This window comes from Limanda limanda, chromosome 13 (genome assembly GCF_963576545.1).
Source record: "Limanda limanda chromosome 13, fLimLim1.1, whole genome shotgun sequence".
Taxonomy (NCBI): domain Eukaryota; kingdom Metazoa; phylum Chordata; class Actinopteri; order Pleuronectiformes; family Pleuronectidae; genus Limanda; species Limanda limanda.
Window position 1 is genome coordinate 12,118,704 of NC_083648.1, and position 25,278 is coordinate 12,143,981.

Consider the following 25,278-nt stretch of genomic DNA (forward strand, 5'->3'; position numbering starts at 1 on the left):
TGTCCTGAGGCACAGAAGCGCTGATTATGGGCAACAACAATGCCAAAAAAGAGAGGAAATAAATAAAGAAAAGAGAGAAAAAGAAAACTCTTCCCACAAGCAGTTCAGAAGCCTGGGAGTCTTAGCGGCAACGCAGAATAAGCTGCTCTTGCTCGATATTGACAAGATGGATCAGATAACCTCTGTAGCTGCAGGATCACTTAGACCAAACTTTAAGAAAGGTTACCTTTAGATGTTTTGTCATCCAGAGGGTTAAACACCTCGGGACAAACGAAGGGACTGTGACAACATTTTCATCTCGTCAGATTCTGATCTGAAGTTCGTGGGTGGCAATTAGTTCATGGTTGAAAGGGCTGATGGTGAGTCATGCAAACCGCACTTTTTTCTTTGTACTGCCCTCCTAGGATTCCATGACGTCATGTATGGGAAATAATATTAAGAGGCTTAATTGATCCTCTGACATCAGCCCAAACACCAACATATAAGACTCACAAACAAGACAAATTGCAGACAAAGTGCAATTGCTCTAGTCAAGGCAGCCAGGGCACCCACTCAGGAAATCCTGGCTTGGGGAGATGACTCTAAATGAAGGACTTTACCATTCACCATTATGTCTTTGGTGAGAGTCAGAGGGAACCCTGGGGCTCTTCAGCACAGCACGGCACAACTTTTCAAAGGGCTCCAGATTAAAGTCACTGAAAGTTCCCACTGGGGTCTGAGGCCAGGATCCCATTAAGCAGCCCTACCACACCGCCGGCCATAATTGTGTCGTTGAGAATTCAGAGCAGTGGTTGCTTGATAAGCGAATTTAGGGTGAAATAAAAAAGGGAGAGGCAAAAAAGGGGTCTCGTTGGGCCACCATTAGACACTTCATTCACTCATTGCTAATTTGTTTTAAATGACTGAGGGAGAGGTGAGTGCTTTATAAAGCAACCTGAGCTACCTTTCTCCTCCATTTATAGGCCGGTGCCACGGAATGCTGATAAATGAAAAACATTGCCGTTTATAGCCGCACACACTGCCGCTGGTGGCATTTTAAACTGTAGTTATCTTTACCGCAGTACTTGCTTTGCAGTAGGATAATCAATAAGTCCCTCTACTCTCATTTTGAAGAAAGCGGTCAGTGCACCTCAAGTAATGACAATTATTACTCAAGTCTTGTGAGAAGACACCCTCTTGTAACTACTTTAATAAATAACTAAAACAACAAGCTACAAACAAGTCGGCTTTTATTGAGAATTAAGTTTTGTTATGGTTCTGAATGTTACAAATGGTTTATTTCTACATTTGCGATTCATCACCATCCCAGCTGTTTGGTGAATGATATAAAAGCCTCCATTAAGTGTAGTTTAAAGATCTAAACCCTAACTTGAGATCAAGGAATGTGCTTCTACACGTCAGTCAACTCACTTGCTGGAAGTATAGGAACTAATGATTCTCTATAACTGGTGGAGATCTCAAGTTATGGTTCAACACTTTATAACAAACCAATAAGAGTAAAGCCTCTGAAAACATACAGATATTTGCAACCCAAATATACTATTGTCATCCAAGTGCAACAAAGAAAAACTTAAGTTAACTGCTTCAGGTGGATTTTTTCTGCTTCTTCTTCTCGGCCTCTTCCTCTTTTTCCTTCTCAATCTCTGCCACCAGGGTCTCAATTTCCTTGGATTCCAAGATCTGCAAACAGAGAAATAAATTAATATAAGGATCAAAAACAAGGTAGTAAAGAAAATAAAGATACAGTTTGCAACAACTTACCTTCAGTGGCTGATTCCGTCTGATGATAGCAAGTTCAATATTCTTTCCTCCTGACTGGACAACCTAGAGACACAGTTTTGAGGGTATTAAGTGAAATTCAACACAGTTAATTCAGTCCTCGACTTCTGTGAGTATTTCCACTATAATTTCTATAGTACTAATGCCCCTTTATTTAATTTTGAAATCAATTAATTAGCATCACATTATACAAAGTATCACAGACTGTAATAATACACATACAAGGCAAAACATTTATCCAAAGCAGCATTTATTTGATTTGCTTCATATGAAACAACAAAGTTTCACCTTGAAAACGATTACTGCAGATAATTTTACGAAACTTGTGTCGCTCTTTGACAAATTTAATATATTAAATGAATGCTGTCGTAGACTTCATTACATCTGAAGTGACAATATGTACAGCACATTGTCATTTCTTTGTGACTCATGAAAAATGCCCTTGAATCAAGTATTTGTATGGAAGTAGGGTAATCTTACTGTAAAACAGCTTAGTAATTATTCAGTATCAGCATATTGAGTTAATAGCAATTGTGCAAATTAAAATATGACAATGCAGAGACTCAATTTGACCTTACCTCCAGCAAAGCTTTGATTGCCAACTTGATCGTCTCGTTGTCCCCAGCAATGGCTTCATCTGTATAATTCTTCTCCAAGAACTCCCTCACAGTTTTTGCGCTACGGCCAATTGCGTTTGCCTGATATATTGTGAGAGAAAAAAACAATAATTAATCTGTTTTATACCGACTATTGTCAAGGTGTAACATGACAAAGCAAATTCACTGACCTTCCAGGCATGGTAGGTTCCGGATGGGTCTGTCTGATACAGCCGGGGAGTTCCATCGTCGTCAAAGCCAACAATTAACGCAGAGATGCCAAAGGGCCTGCGGCCATTGCTTTGAGTGTAGCGCTACAAATATGACCAACAAACAGTCAGTTGACAAGTCATTCTTAAAAAATTAGAAAGTAATGTTTCCCCCGAATGAAAGCAGAGTCCTACCTCTGCCTTGTGGTAAATCAACAGTAAACAACACATGGATGGTAATGAAGCCAAATACCTGTTTCAGTGTGGCTATGTAGCGTGTGATGTATTCCACTGTGACTGGGTCCTCAACAGTTAGCCTGTGGCTCTGGCACTCAACCCGAGCTCTGTTTATCACAATACGGGCATCTGCTGTCAGACCTGAAAATATTGAAAGAGAATAAATAGCTTTAGAGCATACAAAGAAAATGCAACAGGAAAGACAAAAAAGGTCCTTGAATAGGGCAACAGGGAAAACTGGTCTTTGGAGTCCTATGTCACATCAAACTGAGCTGTGACAACTTAATACTAGGTGCAGTCTACTTTGTGATGTTACATAAGCTGTTCTCAGACATGACCTATGGGTAAAATCCCCAAAAATTGGCTACAGAGTTTAACCAGAGTTTGCCTTTCACACATGCACAACACAGCGGGAGGTTCTCTGCACAACAGCATCAAATCCTCCGATTATTCAGGCTGGATTTAGAGCAGCCGGGTGCATCAGGCAGCGGCAGGATGTGATGTATTAACTCTTCTGCCAGGATCACGTTTATAGCATGTTTACAGCAGCCTGACATTGTCGTCAGCTCTTATCACCACAAACTCTTTTGTCGTCTTCTTCTGTGTCTTGTAAGTGTATGACAGCGGTGTTCACTGCCGTGTTCACACATTGACTACTCCTGGATTTCTGCTGACTTTATACTAGGAGGCAAGGCTGATAAAGTCCCTAAAACAATTGCGTTCACACATGCACTTCCTCTGGAGACCATACGGAGGAACTGTTGAGTCCAGTTCATGTCTGAAAGTAGCTATAATGAAAGTATTATTCAGCTATTAAATACTGTTTGTGTCGAGGTACCTGCAAAGGCCATGCAGACGTGCTCATCCAGGGCGCATATCTTGCGGACAGTCCTTTCTTCCTGCAACTTTGCCACAGATTTCTTCTCAACGCCGAGGACCACAATGTCTTTGCCTCTAATTCCAACCTGCAGAGACAGAAAAGAATCAAGATTAACCACAGAAAAATTGACTCATACAGGCAGAGATCAGAAAGTAGTGAACAGCAAATACTGAGAACTGACTTTATAAAGACTGAAACCTTTTTTCTATGCGTTCCTCACATGATTACTAGAGCTTAAGTGATTTCTTTTAGTTTATCAGTGATGTATGAGAGTAGTAGGACCAAAATGTTTACATCTTATATCTGTTGTGAAGAGAAAAGTACTCCTGTCAATGGACGTGAATGCAACATCTGATGTTATTCTTCCTGTAAAACCTACTGAGATATACTAACAACTACAGAGGTTATTTGTATCCCGAGTTAGCTGCAACTTCAGTGATGATAACAGACCTATCATTGACTTTAATGCCGCATAGCATCGCAGAAGCTAATATTGGAGACAAGATTCCGTCACCTTTTAAAATGTTTGTATTGTTGATAATGTGTAGTGTGTTTTAAACAGTTAACACATGAACATGCAAATTCGCGGACCGAGTTAAGCAGTAACATCGTTTCTGGCGTTGGATGACATGATCACATTGAAACTGAAACTGTTGTGAGAGTGACACAGCGACAAAATGCTGGCTAATCGCTACTGGCTCTTTATTTCCACAAGCTGCGAAATGTTGCAAACATTTCACTTGAAAGCAATAGACTGATATTCCAGTTAGGTTCATATTTGTTTTAAATCAGAACACTCGAGTGTAACACATTGTCAGAAATAGAGAAACTAGCTTAACACACGAGTGCCTGCTACTAGCTAGCTTGGCTGGTAAGCTAACAAGCGCTTGCTAACGCTAGCATTAGTTTCATTTTGAGGACTTACCGCAGTGGAGCCCTTCTTTACGGCTTCTTGTGCGTACTCCACTTGGAAGAGGTGGCCGTCGGGAGAGAAGACAGTGATAGCTCTGTCGTATCGTGCCGCCATTGCACCGCAAGACACGTACAATCAAACGAGAAGAGGGAGACTGACACAAAAGTGATTCAGCTAGTTAGCAACAAGCCGCTCAGTGTGCAGCAGTGTGCCGGATACTGCGCATGCGCGGGACCTCTGAACTCGGGCGATACCAAAACACCAGACAAAAGTTGTTCAATCTCTGCGGGTTGTTATATCTTAAATTGCGTCAGTGTTCTACGAGATAAATGCGTGTTTTAAAGATTCAAAAGAAAAATACAAAAAGAGCTTTCAAATTAATATTTAAACCGTGGTTTATTTTTTTTTAATCTTTTATTGAGTGAGATGTTGGCCTTCAAACTCGTAAAATCCTTAGTAGTGAATATTCATATCTACTAGTATTTCCTTGAATTTGATGCCATGCAATTTAGATCTTTTAGATATAAATAGCAAATGTTTAAAATCTCGGTTACCCCTTTTTTGTCGAGCGGTCCATTTCCCGTGGCATTTTGAACGAAAGCTAGACTGTTCCACTATATAAAAAAGGGGGTGTTTACAATTGGCTTTGGTTAAACTAATGACCTTTAAATCATATTTACGAATATACATAATAATAATAGGATTTTTATTATTTGTGCATTCACCTTATTTATTCATGTGTCGTAAAAACGTGCAATACCCTTAAACTACATTTTCCAATGCGTTGCATCCCCCCCAAATTGGACCGCTGCATTATGAAATCGCATCCCATTCTCCCCAGTGCGAGTTGTGCAGGTTTGTTAAAGTGTGTTAGCTTCTTCACACTTTCATGCTCTAGCTAACGTCGCTTTCTCACGATGTGATGGCGAGATGAAGCTTCATGAAGCGTTGAAGCTTTCCACCAATTGGTTCGCTCATGGGCCGAAGCATCATGGGGCTTAATTTGCTCTACTAAGTCATCAAGTGGACATTAAATGTAAATGTAATTATAATGACACCATGGAGTTGGTGTGTGAAGCTTTGAATTGAATAAATGAATGAATGATGTTTGTGATGCCAATACATAAACGACAATTATTAATATGGTGTCTGTCTTTATGATACAATGGCGTGGTCAAAAGTGAAAGTGGAAACAAATTAGTGAGAGGGTTGTGATGTGAATGTGCTTGTGTTACTGGGTTTGTGACTGTGCTTATGTGTGTGGGGGGGACAAAATGTAACACGTACAATAGAGATAACGGTTTATTAATTTTTATTTAAAAACAACTTTTCGAAATGATGTCAGAGGTTGCATCTTATGAACGCATGTTGGCTAGAATGAACAATGAAGAGGAAGATTTTAGGAGGGCCTGCACCGTATTTTTTTGTAGATAGGGCATATGGAAAAATTTGTAGACATGGTGCTGGATGTACATTCTGGTTGTTTCAAGAAAAAAAAAAGAAAATATTGATTTGCAGGAGGCCTTTGTATATATGGTTGTATGATAGGTATACTGTCTGTTGATGCTGTTATAAATGTTGGTTTTTGAGTTTGATTGTATGTTTTTATGTGCATGAATAAATAAAAAACTTTAACGACAAAAATAAAAACAACTTTTCAACAGTACTGGGTTTCAGGCGGTTTCTTTTTTTTAAATAACTTCGCCTGCTTTTTATTTTGAATCGCTCACCAAACCCGCGGACAATTTCCTGAACCAGTCCCTTGGTTCGGCCGGCTCCCGAGGCTCTGAACGTCATCACATACGTCATCAACACAAGCCTCGATACGCGCTTTACAAAACCCATCCTGTATCACTCGACACACGCTTCGAAGCCTCGACCCGGGAGGACAGATCACTAGATATCACCATGTCGGTGGCGTTCGCACCTCACAGGCAGCGCGGAAAAGGCGACATTACACCCGCGGGAATTCAGAAGGTAATCCATCTTCCTTTTTTTTTAGCGCGTCGCAGAATGGAGGCTACGCTACCTGCGCTAGCCGCGAAGCTAGCTCACGTAGCATTGACCCAATCCGAATCCGAGCGTTAGCAGCTCGGGGGCGGATGGAACGGTGCAGGGGTCAAAGCGCGGTGAATACGAACCTCTCCGGAGCCAGGTGCACACACGGAGCCTCCGGTCGGTTCACCGGAGCTACGAGTACATGCTCTTCAAAACGAACGGGAGGCCTGCGGTTTTGTTAGCCGGGCACAGCTAAGCTAGCAGGACGCGTCTTTTGTTAGCCAGAAATGCACACTCATATTTAACACAAAACGCTCCTCCTCCTCCTCCTCTTCCCCTCTCCATCACCCCCGTTGTTTCCAAACTACAGCAGAATAACCATCACCAACACAAGGACTTTGTCTGCTAATTTGTTCAGTGTGGGTCATTTTACTTCATGTCTCAAACGTGAGATCAATCTTCTGCCTTTAATGTCCCAGCTACTCGACGAGAACAACCATCTGATCCAGTGTATAATGGACTTCCAGAGTAAAGGCAAAACAGCAGAGTGTTCACAGTAAGTGGTTTCCCCCCTCACGTCACTGCAGCTGTAAGCTCACATGGATGCAAGTCCCAGGTGTGTACTGATGCTTCTCCATCTCCACCTCCTCCAGGTATCAACAGATGCTGCACAGAAATCTAGTGTACCTCGCCACGATAGCAGACTCCAATCAAAACATGCAGTCTCTCCTCCCTGCTGTGAGTATTGGTCCATGCTGATTGTTTCCAGTGAGTGGAGAGTAAAGTTTAGCACCTGAGGGGCTTCTCTGCCCCGTGGGGTGGTTCAGGTTGAGATCATGTACAACACATCTCGCTTAAGTCTTAATTGCATGTTACTTATTACCTGCTGATGCCTATTTTGTCTCTTGCTGCTGTAACATGGAAGATTTCCCCATTGTGGGACTAATAAAGGATTATCTAAAAAATAAGGATGTTGAGCAAACAATTACATTGAATAATAAACTTATTTGGTCCCTCCACTAAACAGTGTTACATGCTTTATTTTAGGTGTCTATTTTCCAACAAGTTTTACAATAATGATATAATAAAAAATCCTCTAATACAAAAAAAACTAAAAAATTTAGTTTTTAATATTAAGATTTTCTTGTCATAGCTTTAAGGAAAATTACCTATCCAAACTTTATGTTGCCTGAGCAAGACTAAAGGCCACAAGTCTTTAGTGTATCAGCCTTGTCTCTTTGAAGCCCCACAGCTCTATGGGAAGTGTCACCACCTCACATTAACCTGCAAAAAAATATTTGTAGTTATTAATTACTTAAATGAGCATACCTTATTCAGTAAGTATGTGAGTAGTCATTGTACCACATGTCTATCTGTAGCCCTCATTTACACATGATGAATCTTTCTAAATGGTTGTTCTCCTTGTTGATTGGGCTACATTACAACTGTGCTGAATTAAATAGTTTTGTACAGAAACTTAAGCTTTTATCTGCCTTTTTTTTTTTTTAAAGTTCTCCTCTGAGTGACAGGCTAAGATGTGTTTATAGCTGGCTGATGTGTGTTTTTGTGTCTGTGTATTGCGCTTGCAGCCACCCACTCAAAACATGCCCATGGGCCCTGGTGGGATGAGCCAAAGTGGACCCCCCCCCCAGCCTCCTCACGGTCACACAATGCCCTCTGAGGGTATGGTCAGCGGTGGCCCTCCAGCCCCACACATGCAGAGCCAGATGAATGGACAGATGCCTGGTAAGTAACCAACCCCCCCCAACAAACTTCCCTCCCTCCTCTGTCTTTCTTTTCTCTCCCCTTCTTCTCCCTCAGTGCCTGTTTCACTGTGGTTGCCTAGCAACACCACAGAACTGTGAGGGAGGTTGCTTTGCTGAAGGATGATGTCACCCATTTGCCAGTTCTGGTGGTCTTAGACTTTTCTCCATTTGAATATGCTCTCTGCTTTAGTAACATTGTTTATTTTAATGTTTGCTGTGTTTAGATGTGTTTGCAAATGTAACATTTCCACTTTATGTTGTTTTTCCAATGGCATTAACTTTTCCTATTCTATGTTTCTAAATGTCAAAGAAATGTAATCAAGGCTTGATATCTTATTATCTCAGTATTACCTGCACACTGTGCCAACTTGGAGTGTTATATAGTGCTCTATCCTAAAAACTTTGACAACCAAAGATGGATAGATCATCCTTTTTAATGAAAACCCGAACTGGTCCACAGTTCTGCTTTTACCACAACATCATTATAATTATATGGAAATGATATGGAAAAAAATCTTCACAATACACACAGTTGATATCGCGATATATCCAATCAGCGGTAAATCGTAAAGTGAGGGCAGGTCAAAGGGGACTGAGGAGGAAGCAGACTCCGACAGAGACTCTGACACAAGACGACCTGACCTTTTAACGTGCGTCTGTTTGATCCTGAGGCAGTGATGGTTATATTATTCAGGGTTGGAAAACCCGCTGAAACTGTAAACGCAGTGGAAAACATGATTATGATTATGTTCAGTCACTGCATCGATGCAGAGTCGTCCACCTCTATGTAGGAACCCAAACATTAGCACGTGTGCTGCTGCCGGCTGCTCCTACTACGCTGCTGTGTGCATCACCCGAACCTGACCTGGCAGTAACTCTATTCAAGCAACATGATTGGTTCGGTGCAGCGATCATTATTATTGGTTGTTTGTGTTGTCTCTCTAAACATGGCTGGAATGAGTTCAATGGACGTTATATCCACCATGTCTTTTATTTCCATCGAGGAAACGTTATGTCGCGATAATTATCACTATCATTGTATCACCATGTCCTATGTGTACTTAATATGTTTCTGTATTTTCATGAATCATCTCTGTTGTTGTTTTCCAGGGCCTAATCACATGCCCATGCAAGGTCCAGGTCCTAACCAGCCCCCAAACATGCCCAGTGGCTCTATGAATATGCCCCCCAGCGGTCATGGCTCGATGGGTGGTTACAATCACGCCGTCCCCTCCTCTCAGGGCATACCAGCTCAGAGCCAAATGAACATGACCCAGGGCCAACCCATGGCAAACTATGGTCCACGGCCAAACATGAACATGCAGCCCAATCAAGGTAATATGGCTCCGTTATTAGATTGCTCTCGGTTTTAATGACTTCCAATGCCTTATCTGTCTTGCTGGCGTAGCGGCACATCATCACCTGCATTTGAAAAAAACATATACTGCTTATACAGTATGTGTATTCAGTGTTGTAGTGTTAAATAATATTACATTTAGCAATCGGTTTTGATTTAGTTTGCTTTCTGATGAAAATGTGTATTAGTTTTAATCAAATTTTAGTCATTCTATCTTAGGACTATAGCTTTCCCTATCTTTGTGTACAGTTACCATGGTTACAGGTGTCTCTTTTGTTTCTCTGTAGTAATACAGACTGACTCCCCCAGTAAATCCAGTAAGCATTTCCAAACTGTGTTTGTTTGAACACAGCATCTCTCTCTAATCCAGTACAGTTGTTCCTGCTAACGTAGTGAATCCAGCTGTTGATTCACTCAGCTGTTCAGTTAAACTCAGACATTTTATACTATTGCATCAATACTGTGATCTTTGTTTAGCAAACAGCTAGGGGGCCATTTAGGATGGACCGTTTGACTGCTCGCACTAAAGATGGCAGAATAAAAGTTATGCTAATGTTACCTCCACATCTACAGCAAGTGATATTCATGATTACATATTAGCTTACCTTTTTATGAATGTTAGTGTGTCGCCTGCAAGTTTTTAAGTTTATTTTGTTGTTCCTTCTTGTCTTATTTTAGTGAATTGTGGATCAATTAATCCACAAATCAGTTTCTTATCAGGTAGCAGTACTGACAAACATGCATTTATACAAGGTTTTAAATCATCAGGAGATTCAGCTTTTACTCTCGCAGTTGCTTGCACATTGTTGAATAAGACTCTGCATTGAAATATGTACTTTGTCTTAAACATTATTGTTTCATATGTTAATGAAAAATATAGTGTCTTGTAATACTTTCAAGTTACTTTTCTTTTTACTTTTAATTGTGAAAAAAAAAGGTTGTAAACAGATATTCTCCTTTACAGTTTTTATTAATGAAAATTACCAGTCTATTGTACAGTGTGATCCTAATCTCTTTTTGGGTATACTTCAGGCCCCATGATGCACCAGCAGCCTCCATCCCAGCAGTATAACATGCCTCCTGGTGGTGGCGGACAGCACTACCAAGGACAACAGAACCCTATGGGCATGATGGGTCAAGTCAACCAGGGGAATCATGTCATGGGGCAGAGGCCGATGCCACCCTACAGACCTCCTCAGCAAGGTATACCCCTCAGCGTGTGTCTGTCTAGTGTGCAAGTTGTGAGTGTTGGTTTTTCCTTCTCCCTAACCCTCCCCTCTGCATTTCTTACTATTGTTCCTCTCAATTTCCTTTATTTCCACTGCTGTAGCCCACATACATCTTGATGACTAAAGATGTAATCTAAAGCCTCCAATAAAAAAAGTAGTCGAGTGACCAAAGGACAGCTTTCTAGCGAAAACTAGCAGCAAGGAATCCATCCTCTCTGCTCCTCCCCCCACACAACCCATCCAACAACACCTTGAATCTACTTGTGTGTATGTTGTGTATGTGTATGTAGGACCCCCTCAGCAGTACCCAGGGCAGGAAGACTACTATGGGGACCAGTACAGTCACGCAGGACAGGGAGCCTCAGAAGGTAGGCGAACCCTCCGGTCACTTGGAGAAAACCAACAACAAAAAAGGAAAATGAGCCCAGGAGTTGTGTTAATACACAACGATGTAAAGAGACTGCGACGGATGCAAAGCTTCAGTTTCTTCATTATTTTCTGGGGGAATCAAAGTGACTCTTGGCTCCAACAAAGACAAAAATGTGTTAGCTAATTTTGAGTTAACATCTTCGTGCCAGAATGCACCCTCGTCCAGAAGGTGCAGTCCAACGTCAAGGTAGCACCCCCTCTTGTAATGACCCCCCCCCGTCGTGGCTGGTGCTCTACCTGTGGTTTTACCTGAGAAAAGTCAGGGAGTCGTGTGAGTCTTCATCGTCAAAACTGCAACAAAGACGATTACGATTAAGATGCTCACCCTTCGCCCGCCACATGTGATGCCTTTACAACTAGTTGTTTGGAGTAGTAGGTAATTAGAGAGTTCATTAACTATATGAAGCTGACTGCAATTATTTGTAAATACAGATTTTATTCACACACTAAAATTAGTAATTCATATGATTTGCAGAAGAGCAGCACTACTGACTAACAAATCTCCCAAACTTTTCTCCCAGAAATATGCTACCGCTGCATTTTTCTCTAATTGTTGACATTCAGCCAATTTTCCTTCTTGGTGTGAAATTAAGATTCGTATTAAACCACTCCTTTTTTTCTTTCTTTGTCCAATTAACATTTACCTTATGTTGTTTGTTTTTTTCCTTTACTTACCACACTATTTCCCGTTTGACCTTTTTAAGCACCAATGTGTCCTTTTATGTGAAATGAAGAAAATTCAACCATTTTTGTGGAAAAGTTTGCGGTACTGCTTCCTTTTGTTGCAATGGTTTTGCAGATACACATGCAGTGCTTATCTGATGGATCCAGTACTCAACATGTATAAACTTGGTTTGGCGTTTCACTCCTTTCACTCTCGAGGCGCTTTCCCTGTTCCCTGCAGGTACAAACGCACTCGTCTCACCTACATGCGTCACACACACTTGCCCTGGAGAGTGGTCGAAATGGCTGGGCGGGTGTGTGTGAGATGTATGCAAGGGATTTTTTCTTTGAGTGGGAGAGAGCCACAGGAGACGGTGACGGGAGAAAAACACCAAAGCGAGTCTAATGCCTGCAGCTTAAATAAATCTGTCACTATGTATTTGTTGTTCGCGCTTTAGTCGTTTATTTAATACTTTCCATTAGAACAGGCCACAATACATTTGACTATATTGGAAACATTACCTGCCCCTAGAAAGAAAAAAACAAACTAATTCAGTATCTACCGGTGGGATTTGCTGTTGTGCTGTTTACATGTTGCTCACGATGCCCGTGTCGCCCCCTGAAGGTAATGCCCAGTATGGCCAACAACAGGAAGCATATCAGCAAGGCCCTCCCCAGCAGCAGGGCTACCCTCCTCAGCAGCAGTACCCAGGTCAGCAGGGCTACCCACCACAGCAGCAGGCTTACGGTGAGTTACCAAATCAAACTGGGCCTGATATTAGTCCTGCAGGAGACATCATATGCTCTCCTGGATCATCTTTTTGACTGGTGAGCAATAATTCCTCCTCAGTGAGTTGGTGGCTACTGCCGCTCGTAAATGTAACTTTTTCAAATGCATGACATCATTTAGGTGTTCTTTTAACTCCCTGCTCTTGGTGAACGGTTTGGGGATTGCAGCTTTATGGAAGAGTAATTTAATCAGTAGCGACTTGCACCACAGCATTTCTCTTTTTGATTTAGTTTGATATGAGACACTGTTCTGAGGAAGTGGGGAAGGATCTCTGGCAGATGGGCACAGAAACTGGGCAAAGTCTGTTTCACCTGCCAACCAAACTTTTGGCAGAATTGGAATTGAACAACTTTAGTCTTCACAACTTATGAAAGAAAAGGCAAGCAAACATTTAGGAATATTTGCAAATTATAAAATTGACAAGACTCAGAGAAGCTATCAGACAGATTTCTGCCTAGCAACGCAGACACACAATTAATTAAGTCTATAAAGTCTGCAGTTTGAGTGCAATACTCGCAGCTCTCAAGGCTTTTTCTATTCTCATTCTATTTTTTTTACTGGAACTTTCCATCGCTCTCCCACTGTCTGAGCCAGAGCTCATGTCAGTAATGAGGTAGCAGAAAGGCAGCGGCTGTGAGGTGAGTTTCATCTGGCAAACACAAATGCTTTCTCTTGCAGGTCCCCACAAGCTCATCCTCCACAGTATAAGTTATTATGGGCACATAACAATGCAGCGTGGGCCTCATTTGACTCCAGCCCCAGTCAGGCTTTGCCCACTTTTTAACAATGTCGGCAGAGATAACTACAGTTTATGGAGGCTGATCAAAAGATTTTTTTCTTTTTTAATGAAGCCTGCTACTCTAATGAAAACCAACAGGATCTCCTTGATGTCTCCTCACATTACGGAACCGCCTCATTCATTACTGAGTCAGGCGTTTTTAAGAGGCACCTTAAACCAATGGGATCAGCTATTTTAATTCTAGCCGATTAGTGATAACAGGGATTCCCCATAGTTCCCATAGTAAATGGACATGATTAATGGGCGAAACTTTGATCATTATCGAGCTGATGTACATAAGAATAATCCTTCTGCTCAAGCGAAAAATAGTTTTAGTACTTGATGCAAACTAAGAGTGTGGATACCTGACCCGAACCTATCATAACCCATCGGTCCAGCACAGCTTCAGACAAATATTATGAAATTATATCCATTTGTCCCTGCACATGTCTGTCATTAGGGGAAACCAGCAATAACCATGCATATCAGGGACTGGGTAACACAAACATTAGGTTCAGGATTGCACAAAATACAGAATGCCTGGCGGGGTCAGGTAAGTTTGCTCTGAAACAAATTCTGGCAGAAAAATACAGCTCAAACTGGAACTGATCATTTCAGTGGCTCTAAAGTCTAAAGGAAGCTTTTTTGGTTTTACATTATCAAATTTTTAGACAAACCGTTCCTGCATTCTGAAAAAAATTCCCAGTGTGAACAGAACTCAAGTGCACATGAGGAAAAATTAGAAGTATTTTTGTGTAGTTATTACTGACTGTGTCTAAGATTACTCAAAGCTAAACACATTCATAATTTAACACTAAGTTCTCTTTGTTTGTTGCAGGTCCCTCCCAAAGTGCCCCGGGGCAGTATCCCAACTATCCTCAGGGGCAGGGGCAGCAGTATGGGGCCTATCGCCCTCCTCAACCTGGACCCCCCCAGGGCCAGCAGCAGCGCCCTTACGGTTATGACCAAGTGAGTACACCCACAAGACTGGACAGTCACAGAGACTCGTCTACACATCGGTCTTAGTTTGTCCCTTTCATGATGTTTATTGCCAGAATAAGTTGTATATGTTGTGTAATTCTCAGTGAGACATCAACCTGAGTGGAGTTAGAAGGTAAACATTTAAAGGTAGTATGTTGTGCATGCTGTCATCAAATTGGGGGGTAATTTCTGTTCTTCCCGTCAAGAGTTTATGTGTTACTAGAAGGTGTATCTGTCACTTGTTAACTTGAGTCATATCCTGGCTAATGTGGTTTGCCATACCAGTGAAATATGAGGGCTGTAAGAGGATTCTTCCTTAAACGTGATGCAGACTGCTCTGGTGTTTAAGAGGAGACCTATTTGTTGCCCTGTATTTCCTGTGGTCTCATGTGGGGACCACAGCTACTCTTTGATATCTTTATCTTTGAATATTCAGGGGCACATGAGGAAATAAAGACCCGGGGATTTGAACCCCTGACTAGCTCTATAAGAAGCAAAGGTAATGGTTGCTGTGAAGACCTCAATGTCCAATCTAGACGTTTGACCACCTAGCCTTAATTTTTCATTTGTTATGTTTCCTCTGTCTATTTTGTCTCTATCCTTCTTCCATCTTTCTCTTTCTATCTATTTTTTCTCGAAGTTTTTGGTTTGTTATTAACCAGGGGTCGAATTGTAAGTCATGAGGTCCAGAAACACAGCATGCTTTATCATCTACAGTGAGACGACCAAAGCTTAGCTGCTTTGACTGTGTCTCTTTACAACTCTGGTTTTAATGACTTTTTGCTTTTTATAAAACTTTCAAATGATTGATATTCACATTATGATGTTATGTATATGAAAATGTCAACGTTTGTCTCCAAATTTGTTCCCTATGTATTTGCCATTAATTCCAAACACATACTTCGACCCCTGTTTAGTAAAGCATTCAATACTACATGAACCTGTCTCACTTGAAGTTAGTATCCTCTCTTTACTGAGGAAAAGGGTCCTCTGCCAAACTGCAGCTGAAACCTGAGGTAACAAGTTACAATATAGAGCACATAAGTTGAGGCCATTCTGACACATGCTGGTCAACACCAGCAAATGCACCATAAATCATGGTTTGCAGTACATGTTTTTTGCACCCCATTGAGATTTGTGACTAGAAGTGTTTACTTTGTGCTTTTACTTTGAGTAACATGTGTCTGTCACATTTCTCTCCACAGAGCCAGTACGGAAACTACCAGCAATGAGAGAAGGTCACAGCACCCCCCACAGCTCTGCTCTAATCTCTGTCTGAGCTTTGACCTCCGGTCTATCGCTCAGCAGACTTTAAAGATGGTTGCAGCTCACTGAGATTCTCTCAGACACGAACATGCAACACTCAAAAACACAAGATACGTTTGCCCCCCGTCTTTTTAGGCTGTCATCCTTGCCTGTAAAATGTATTCTGTTGGTCATGTACATGGACTTGATCAGTGTCAAAGTCCGTGACTCTCCCTCTGTTCCAGTATGTCTCAAAGCAGCAATGCCTTAAAAAAAAAATGGAACTGCCTTATCCTTCAGCATTGCAGATTGTGAAACGAGCTAACAAATTCATTTTCTTGGGGTAACAGAGATTTAAATGTACAGTTTCAATCTACTGTGGTGCATTGTTTCTCTCCGGTTCAGCTCCGCGTTCATAAGAAGCAATAATGCCAGCAGTAGAGAAACGTGTGGGTGCTTAACATACGGAATAATGCACCCGACAAACTTCCCGCTAGGCCATGGTACATGTCTTGATGTATGTGATGATGTATAAATATATTTTATGCTTTTTAGACCAAGCTAACTTTGTATAAGACATCAGAAACTAGTACTTAAGCTGTGTTGTTCATTTCATCAAATGTATGTGTCAGTGTTTTTTATGATCTTTAAAATGTTGATCCCATCCAGCACATTATGTTTGTTTTTTTATTTCTTGTGTTGAATTGGATCTGCTAAATAAATGACATGGACACTGTAATAGAGAATCTGTAAAAAAAAAAAAAAAATGGCCAAACACCTGGTATAAAGAAATGTTGAAAACATAGCAATTGCTCTATTGTTTGTTTTGCTTGTTTGTTTTTTTGATATAAAGGAAATTTGGCTCATTAATACATTTTCCAAACAAATCACCTGACATGATATTGTCCAATACTCCTCATATATGTGCTCAAACAGGTGATATGTAGCAGATCTCAATGCAAAATGTAAAATAATTCTCTGGAGCTTTTTTTCTTCTGTACAAGCACCTCAGTCTTGTCCTTTGACTGCAAATCGGTTTAATAAATATTTCCGACAAGTAGATAATTGTTAGTTTTGACGATGCTGGAACCCCCTCCCCTGTTTTTTTTGGAATAAATGTCTATGTTGTCATTCGAATAGTGTTGTGTGTGAATAATAAAGTTTGTTACTGTCAAATATGTAACATAAGATGTGAAAATGTTCTGAAATGGATTCCCTAATTTCACAGTACAGACTGGTGCAGTTTTATATCACTGGCTTGATATCTTGTTTTACGGTGCATACTTTATCGATCCCATATGTACATCGGCAGAAAGAAGAGGAACCCCACCTCCTCTGGGTATTGTTTATATATGGCTGTTTTAATATTTTCCATTCTCCGTCATTCATCCAAGTGGTGGTCACGTTTGTGTCATGGCAATGTATAACTGTACATTCAAATAAATTGGAAGAATCTTTAATATATTTTGACTTGTGTTTATTTTTAGTGATTGACCTTTCGATCGAGATGCAGAAGAAAATCATTTGTCCTGATGAGAGAGAATGATCCTGGTTGGTTGTCTCTCCGTCCCCAGTTGGAAGGTCAGGTCTGGTGTAATCTCGACTCTTATTGTTGTATTTGACATTGAGGTTGACCAGTTTACTGAAGTCTATCCGCAGAGTGCAACATGAATTGTAGATGTTCTGTCCATCCAAAGATTGGGAGTGAAAGAGAAAGAGGGAATCATAATGACTGATAATGTATTTTAAGGTCAACACTGATGTCAATGAATTAAATTTCTGCAAAAACTGGCACAATCAGACAGAATATACCAATTCATTGAGATTAAATCTAAAGAGTAAATCACATGTTATATACCAGGTAGGAGTTGAAATGTATAAGCTGCTTGCACTGAGGGACATGAAGGACAATGGGTATTAAGTATATATAAAAACTTATCATTAACCTTTTTACACGGTTACTGGAGCATGCCCTCTAACATTAACACACATATGCACATTGTTAAAAGCTGAATCGTCATAATAATGTAATGCAGACAAAAAAACATAACAGTTATTTAACAACTCTAATTTGTATAAGCAGGATCTTACCAGTTTAGTTTGCTGTGCATTGACAGGGTCACTGAACTGAAGAAGAGCTTGAAACTGGTTGTTCTTGGTGAAGGTTATAATCTTCATTACGGTGCCAAATTTGCTGAAGATCTGCAAGAGTCACATTAATCAATAAAACACATACCCCAAAATAAGCAACATAAGGCATAAGGGGTGGTGTGGCCTAGGGGGTAGAGTGGGTGTTCTCCAACAAGAAGGTTGCCGGTTCAATCCCCACTCTTCCCCACCTGCATTGACGTGTCCTTGGCAAGATACTGAAACCCATGTATTGTATGTATTATAAGACAATAAACTTGAAGTGCCCTGTCTCAACTGTCAGATGGTCGTTACCATTCATTTCTATCACCCATCTCTACTTCAATCACTGTTCATTTTGTGATTTGGTCATTTTGAGAAAAGACAACTTTTGTAAGTTTACACCATACCATGCTGAAATGCAACTTAAAACAAATCTAATTTCCAGTCTCTGTTTTTTTTTTGCTTCAATTATGATTTTTTTTGTACCAAAGAAGATCAAATCATCAATCTGACTAGTAGATTTATGTTAAGTGTTCAGGTTTTACCTGTTGGAGAACATCCAGTGTCACAGGTTAAAACATGTTGTCAATAATAATTCGCAGGACAGGGCTGGGGGGTGGAGCAAGGTCCAGAACTCCTGGGTCAGAAGATGGAGAACTTCCATCCTGAACTGCTGTCACTGCCTGCAGTACTGCCTGTGCCCTCTGGGTGGAATGACACAAATATTGACACATGATGAAGAAAAGGCATCAAATCTGAATCAGTCTTACCATCTGGTTCGGTAGAAACATATTGTGCACAAGTGTCTCTGTATGTGTGTATACCTGGTTTAGAGCAGAATCTGTTTTCAGCTCCTTATAGTTGGAGTACTGGATGAAGACAGGTGTGTTTCTGACCTAAATACAGTAAGACCAGTTAGTTTCCCTTGCAATAAACTCATAAAATAAGACTAATGTGCAACATGAATTGAGGATGATTCAGACCTGTGGTGTGACAGCTGTATAGTAGTTCACCATCGTAATGGCTGCTTCCTCTGTACCCAACTCCAGAAACGCCTGGAAAAACACAGCAAAAAGGTTCAATGAACAAATCGGATCCAGGACTATGCATCACGTGCTAATCTTGTTCAAGAAAGGAGAATATTAGGAGTGGGAATCTTTAAGCACCGCACGATTCAATGATGAAATTATTTGATGCATATCAATGCATGTGCGTCTGTCCTGATCCTGAAGTAGCGGTGGTTATAATTAAGCAGCGGGACATTGCTAAAACCATGAACGTAGCATGAATGAATTATGTTCCGTCTCTGCATCGATGCAGAGTTGTCCACGTTCGCATTGCAGAACCATTTAATTTCCCCACCTAATATTATTCCTTTAAAAATGCGACACTGTTGTGATCATTTCAGTGTTATTCTATCATTTTTTAAATGATCTCAAAAGATTGGCAGACAGTCTAGACTTGTGTTATAGTGTACCTGGTTTTTCCCCTTGAGCATCAGAATGTTGGTGACCTTTCCAAAGGGGAGGCCCAAAGCAATGACTTCCGTCTCTGACACTTCACTGGGAAGTTTCCTTATGTGGAGAACCCTGGAGGGAGGAGATTCATCTAGGCGCTGTTTCTTACTGTCACTGCCATTCGCTGAATATGGACAAACAAAGACAAAAAACAACACACCACAAGTCACTCTCTCGGGAATCTAAGGCCAATCAGTCTCAGTTCAGCAGTTCACACCTTGCATAAGAATGCTTGGATTGCACTTCCCTGCTCCATAAACATGTGATCTTGCTGTTTGCAAAGACCAAATGCATTGCTGCTGCTTTTAGGGACCGTTCTGTTCAGTTCCTAACAGCTTGTGATGAGTGTTGGTGTTTATTGTGAAAGTGTCAAGTGAGTGCAGGCTAGCAGGAGTGAGGACACCCAGACAGGAGACATTGACACAGTACAAAGCAACCGTTCTTTCTGCTCTGATCCTGATGCAGCGGCCCGTAAACATGCACCTTAGTACACTAGCACTTTGTAACAAATCGCCCTGTTTAGACCCCAGGGGAAAGTTACTACGCATTAATTTTTAAGGACCCGCTGTGTACGTTGCACGCTGCCTACACAACTCAACATAAACGAAAAATCACTAGTCAGACCGATAACCTTGTTATCGGTCTGACCAAAAATTAACTGAATATATATATAAACGAAATACACTCAAACAGGTTGCTTATTATATACTGTATTTACACAAAACACGAATCAAACCCCACATACCCCCGCGCTCGTGCCCGCAAACAATGGCGGAACATTTGAAACCTTGTCATCTATCTCAAATTGTATAACCTCATATGCTGTTGCTGCTCTCTGCAGATTTCCAAACCAACGCTGTAAACAACATTCGCAGGTTGCGCGCAACATATATTTCCTTCAGACTGACAGGTGCATAAACCACGTAGGCCATAATGTGGTCTATTTATAACACATTGGGCTGGTCGATGGTCCTAGCATCAATAACTGGTAAAACTGTGGCAGTGTTTCAAGCAAAGATTTAATAAATATTACTCTCACAGGAAGCGACATCAACTCACGTTAGCATTCCTTGTACGGACAACAGAATGTGACACAATGCTAACTGTGTCACAATGATTTGCCATCTCCTACATTGGCAAACTTAGAGGACAAAATGATGTGTGAAATGAGTAATGCTCCTCGGTAAATGTTAACGTCCCTGGGAGCACAGCAGCCATGAACCACCACGTTTATTGGTTGGGGCTCGGTATTGTCACACCGTTACACATGCAGACAAAAAGAAAAGATAAAATGGTGTATGATGATATCTACATCAATATATGGTGTATTTTTTATTAGATTATTACAGAGTATTATCCGCCACAATTTTGAGAGGTTTTATCGGCATTTATTTTGAAAAATTGAGTCATAGAGAAGATGAAGTTCAACACAAAATGATTGGATATCAGTGCTGGTATGGAATGGAGCACTCTGACTGTATAAGACAGATCCAATTGAGAGCAACGTGTGTAGAATATGATTCAGTGCTTTTCTTTATTTTGAAAGGTTGGAGCGTAGTTCCGGTCTACCTGCTTGAGGAGGTTGAGGCTTGCGCACTGTTACCGGGTTCCCGCAGAAGAAGCAGCATCTCGTTATTCAACCGGAGTTCGCTGTCGCTTCTCTTTAAAACCATGTGCGGAAACGGCGAAATTACTAACGAGGCTATGCAAAAGGTAATCCATCTTTCTTTTTTTTAGCTCGTCGCAGAATGGAGGCTTCGCTACGTGAGCTAGCCGAGGGGCCAGCTCACGTATTGACCCGAATCCGACCGTTACCAGCTCGGGGGCCGATGGAACGTTTTGTTAGCCAGAAATGCACACTCATATTTAACAGCAGAATAACCATCACCAACACAAGGACTTTGTCTGCTAATTTATTCATTGTGGGTCATTTTACTTCATGTTACAAACGTGAGATCAATCTTCTGCTCTTTACTGTCTCAGGTACTCGAGGAAAACAATCAACTGCTACAAACGATAATGGACTTCCGGTCTCTCATCTCTGCTGTGAGTATTGGGTCATGCTGATTGTTTCAACTAGGGATGGGCATTCGATTAAATTGTCCCTTCCGGGCCCGTGAAAACGAAGAAGCATGCTCCGGGGAGACACGGACACAAAACCTTAAAGGAATCATGATGTTAAAGTGTTTCTTTTAATGATTTTGAACTGTACATTGGATTTCTGACCGGCGCTGACAGGCTATTCTGTGATGCTCAGACGTCATGTGTTTGTCCAGTTTGTCCTTTCTGTAGGACTGGCAGGAAGACGTATGATGTATGTATGTAATGTATATATTTACTGACTTCCATAAGTAACCTGTATTGCCAGAATCCGTAAACATTTTTGATTCCGGTACTTATGTTTATCACGTCTACACGAAGCCCTGTCACGAAAACACGGAAACGCTGGAGTGGAGCGGTTGAAATCGCTGTAAAGACGTTATGGAGCATGCGCATAAAGTGATAGAAGACTAAAGTCGAGATCCTACTAGCAATCTTCCCATAACGACTTCTCTACCAACTGAAATCACTGTTACCATGGCAATCAAACAGGACTAGTTAGAATAGAGCAATTCGACATAACCCTCGTTTGTGTTAAGTTACCGTTTTGAAACTTCCGTCTATAATAAAAATCTTTTCACGTCAGATTTGCCGGTTTTGAACAATGGTCCGATGAAAATAGATTAAACAGTGATAGAAGGAAGTGACGCAGCGGGGTTAATAATCAGTTAATAATGGTTCAGGCTGAGGTTGCGAGGCGAGGTGCGTTCACGGTTTAATACAACAAGCGGAGAAAGCAGAATCGCGGGCTGACCGGCGCTGAGAAATGCGCATCCCGTGAGAACAGCCAGGCGCCTGCGCGCTGGAGAATTGTGCGAGATCAGTCTTGTACAACCAGGGGGAGTATTGCCCTCTGACAGCCAAGCTGGGTCAGAACCTGTCATCCGGTGGTGACAGCAGATTCTAGTCTGGGGCAGGGCGTGCAACACTCGGTCTCTTCTCTGAACTCGGACCCGGAGCAGGAGAGCTGCTCCGGCTGCTCCTCACAGGAGAGTGGCTGTTACCATGTTCCACCTGGGAGCGCTGGGAGTACTTTATTCATCCCCGAAGGGAAATTAAGTTGTCATAGCAGCCGGTATATTTGAATACAATAAAATACAATACAATAGAATAAAATTAAAATATTGAGGTAGAAAGAATAAGAATAAAAAAACAGAAGCACAAGATAAAATACAATAAAATAGGTAGATAAGGTGCAGTGGCAAGATGATGGTAATAGTAATGATGATATGATGGTAATGGTATTGTTAGAATACAATAAAATAGGTAGATAAGGTGCAGTGGCAAGATGATGGTAAAAGTACTGATGATATGATGGTAATGGTATTGTTAGACAGTATATAAGAATAGTACAGTATATATAGTATATAATATAACATAATATATATTTATATATGATAGTAATTATACCAATATAAAAGCAGTATATGGTAATAATGGCAGCAACAGTATATATAACAATAATAGTAATGGTGATATAATAATAGTAATTATAACATGTACACATGTATAAATATGTGTATATAGACTTATGTAAACAAGAATATACAGAGTTTTTTCTCTATTTCGCTCCCTAATATATTATCTATTTCCCCTTTAATATCCTTTATTTCTTGTTGGATTTGGCCTGTGTAAGTAGTTTGGCGTTGTACCTCAAGATTTTTTAGTCTTTCCACTAAGTTGAGATACTTTGCCTGCTTAAGTTTTTTTTTGTCTTGACGTGATGGCTATTAATTTCCCCCTTATCACCGCCTTCAGTGTGTCCCATAAGATTGTTGGGTTGATTTCTTCTGTGTCATTTTCCTCAATGCTTATCCTTATTTCATTTTTAATTTGTTCTGTCGTTGTCTTGTTGTTCAGTATGCTTACATTCAGTCTCTAGGCCTTTTATTCAAAAGTACATTTAAGTGGACTGCATTATGGTCTGAGATGTCAGCCACACCAATTCTACAGTCTTGTACTTTGTGTAAATCCCAGTTATTCATAAAAATATAGTCAATTCTAGAGTGTGTGTTATATAAAGTAGAGTAATGTGTATAGTCTTTTTACCTCGGATGCAGTTCACGCCATACATCAACCAGTCCATGTTCCTTTTAATTTTCTAAGGCCATGACTGAGAATAATGATTTAAAGAATTGTTTAGTACTCTCGGGAGGAGCATATACATTTATTAGTGTAACCACCTCTTTCTGTAATTTCCCCTTCACCATAATATATCGTCCCTCTGTATCCTTGATTTCTTTGAGACACTCAAAATTAGTCGAGTTTTGTATAAGTATTGCCACACCTCTTTTGTTGCTTTGTTTACCTGTACTGTAATAGGTGTTTCTAAAACCGAATTTCTTCAGCTTTTCATGTTCTTCCTGGGAAAGGTGTCTTTCCTGCATAAAGACAACTTGGGCCTTAAGTTTTCTCATTTTCAAAATGATCTTAGATCTTTTAATTGGATTGTTCAACCCATTAACATTTAACGACACTAACGATATGCTGTTCATTTATAACTTTGGAGAATGACGTTATACATTTCTTTCGGACCCTTATTGCAGCCATGAGAATAAACAACAGCCCAAAGAACATAGAGCAACTCAACACTGAAAAAAAACGAACTAAGACAGTAGGCACTTGCCCCCCACGTTTCCCCCGTGGGTTGAGGGGAAGATCCCATGAAATATGGGGGCCCCTCCTTGGTGAGGTCTATTGTTGTTATACAGATTTTCTTGAACATCTGTCTCATTATAGCTCACACATACAGCATCCGATCAATCCTAACAATGAGGACTATTAAGTCCAATCTCGCAGGTCCACCTATATACAAACTCTTAGACTATTTATCTTCAGTGTCTTTTATGTGTTATCTTTCACTTACTTATTCATGTAGATGCACTCACATTGTTAGTCCATTCCTCGGTATTTCTGCAGTCTTTGTTTTGCTCGTGTTGCGGTGTCTCCATGTTTTCGTCTTCTTCCCCCGTGTCTACCATGTCTTCTCCGTCGTCCGGCAGTTCGGGTTGTTTTTAGCTGGGTTTTTGGTATTTTTTCATCCTCTCAATCTTTCTACCCTTTTCATGCTCAAGGCCAAAACGTTAGAACTCGTTTTAATAACCGAGTTTTTTATTGAGTTTTGATCGGGAGCTAGCTGTCTATGCTGCCATCTTGAGCTGGGTCCCACTTGACTCTCGTTACATGCTTTATTTAGGGTGTCTATTTTCCAACAAGTTTTACAATTAATGATATAATAAAAAATGCTTTGTAATATAAAAAAACAAAATTTTTTAGTTTTTAATATTAAGAATTTCTTGTCATAGCTTTAAGGACAATGACCTATCCAAACTTTATGTTGCCTGAGCAAGACTAAAGGCTACAAGTCTTAGTGTATCAGCCTTGTCTCTTTGAAACCCCACAGCTCTATGGGAAGTGTCACCACCTCACATTAACCTGCAAAAAAATATTTGTAGTTGTAAATGACTTAAATGAGCATACCTTATTCAGTAAGTATGTGAGTATTCATTGTACCATATGTCTATCTGTAGCCCTCATTTACACATGATGAATCTTTCTAAATGGTTCTTCTCCTTGTTGATTGGACCCCCCCCCCAGCCTCCTCACGGTCAAGCTATCCCGTCTGATCCGGTCAGTGGTGGTCCTCCAGCCCCAGCCCCACCGAGCCAGAACAGGAGACAG

General features: G+C 40.8%; 2 protein-coding genes and 1 pseudogene across 4 annotated transcripts; 1 reads left to right on the forward strand and 2 right to left on the reverse strand.

Annotated features, from left to right (window-relative positions):
• Nucleotides 1–1,212: 1,212 nt before the first annotated feature.
• Nucleotides 1,213–4,827, reverse strand: psma8 (proteasome 20S subunit alpha 8). The gene is made up of 7 exons (XM_061083938.1): nt 4,627–4,827; nt 3,660–3,786; nt 2,838–2,962; nt 2,567–2,689; nt 2,358–2,477; nt 1,762–1,824; nt 1,213–1,680 (listed from the first exon to the last, which is right to left on the reverse strand). The coding sequence occupies exons 1-7, from the start codon at nt 4,726–4,728 to the stop codon at nt 1,585–1,587; spliced, it is 756 nt and encodes a 251-aa protein (XP_060939921.1). The 5' UTR covers nt 4,729–4,827; the 3' UTR covers nt 1,213–1,584.
• Nucleotides 4,828–6,429: 1,602 nt separating this feature from the next.
• On the forward strand, nt 6,430–15,905 carry LOC133017884 (protein SSXT-like). Of its 3 annotated transcripts, none has more exons than XM_061084128.1 (10): nt 6,430–6,591; nt 7,092–7,168; nt 7,266–7,350; nt 8,202–8,358; nt 9,489–9,713; nt 10,768–10,938; nt 11,255–11,374; nt 12,673–12,804; nt 14,463–14,593; nt 15,811–15,905. In XM_061084128.1, the coding sequence occupies exons 1-10, from the start codon at nt 6,523–6,525 to the stop codon at nt 15,835–15,837; spliced, it is 1,194 nt and encodes a 397-aa protein (XP_060940111.1). In that variant the 5' UTR covers nt 6,430–6,522; the 3' UTR covers nt 15,838–15,905. The 3 variants fall into 3 exon arrangements, with proteins under 3 accessions (XP_060940111.1, XP_060940110.1, XP_060940109.1); XM_061084127.1 differs by lacking the exon at nt 11,255–11,374 and adding an exon at nt 15,042–15,104 and having other exon boundaries at nt 12,682–12,804; nt 15,811–15,879; XM_061084126.1 differs by lacking the exon at nt 11,255–11,374 and having other exon boundaries at nt 12,682–12,804.
• A 28-nt stretch (nt 15,906–15,933) lies between these two features.
• LOC133018297 (polypyrimidine tract-binding protein 2-like) lies at nt 15,934–23,683 on the reverse strand (annotated as a pseudogene).
• Between the last annotated feature and the right edge of the window lie 1,595 nt (nt 23,684–25,278).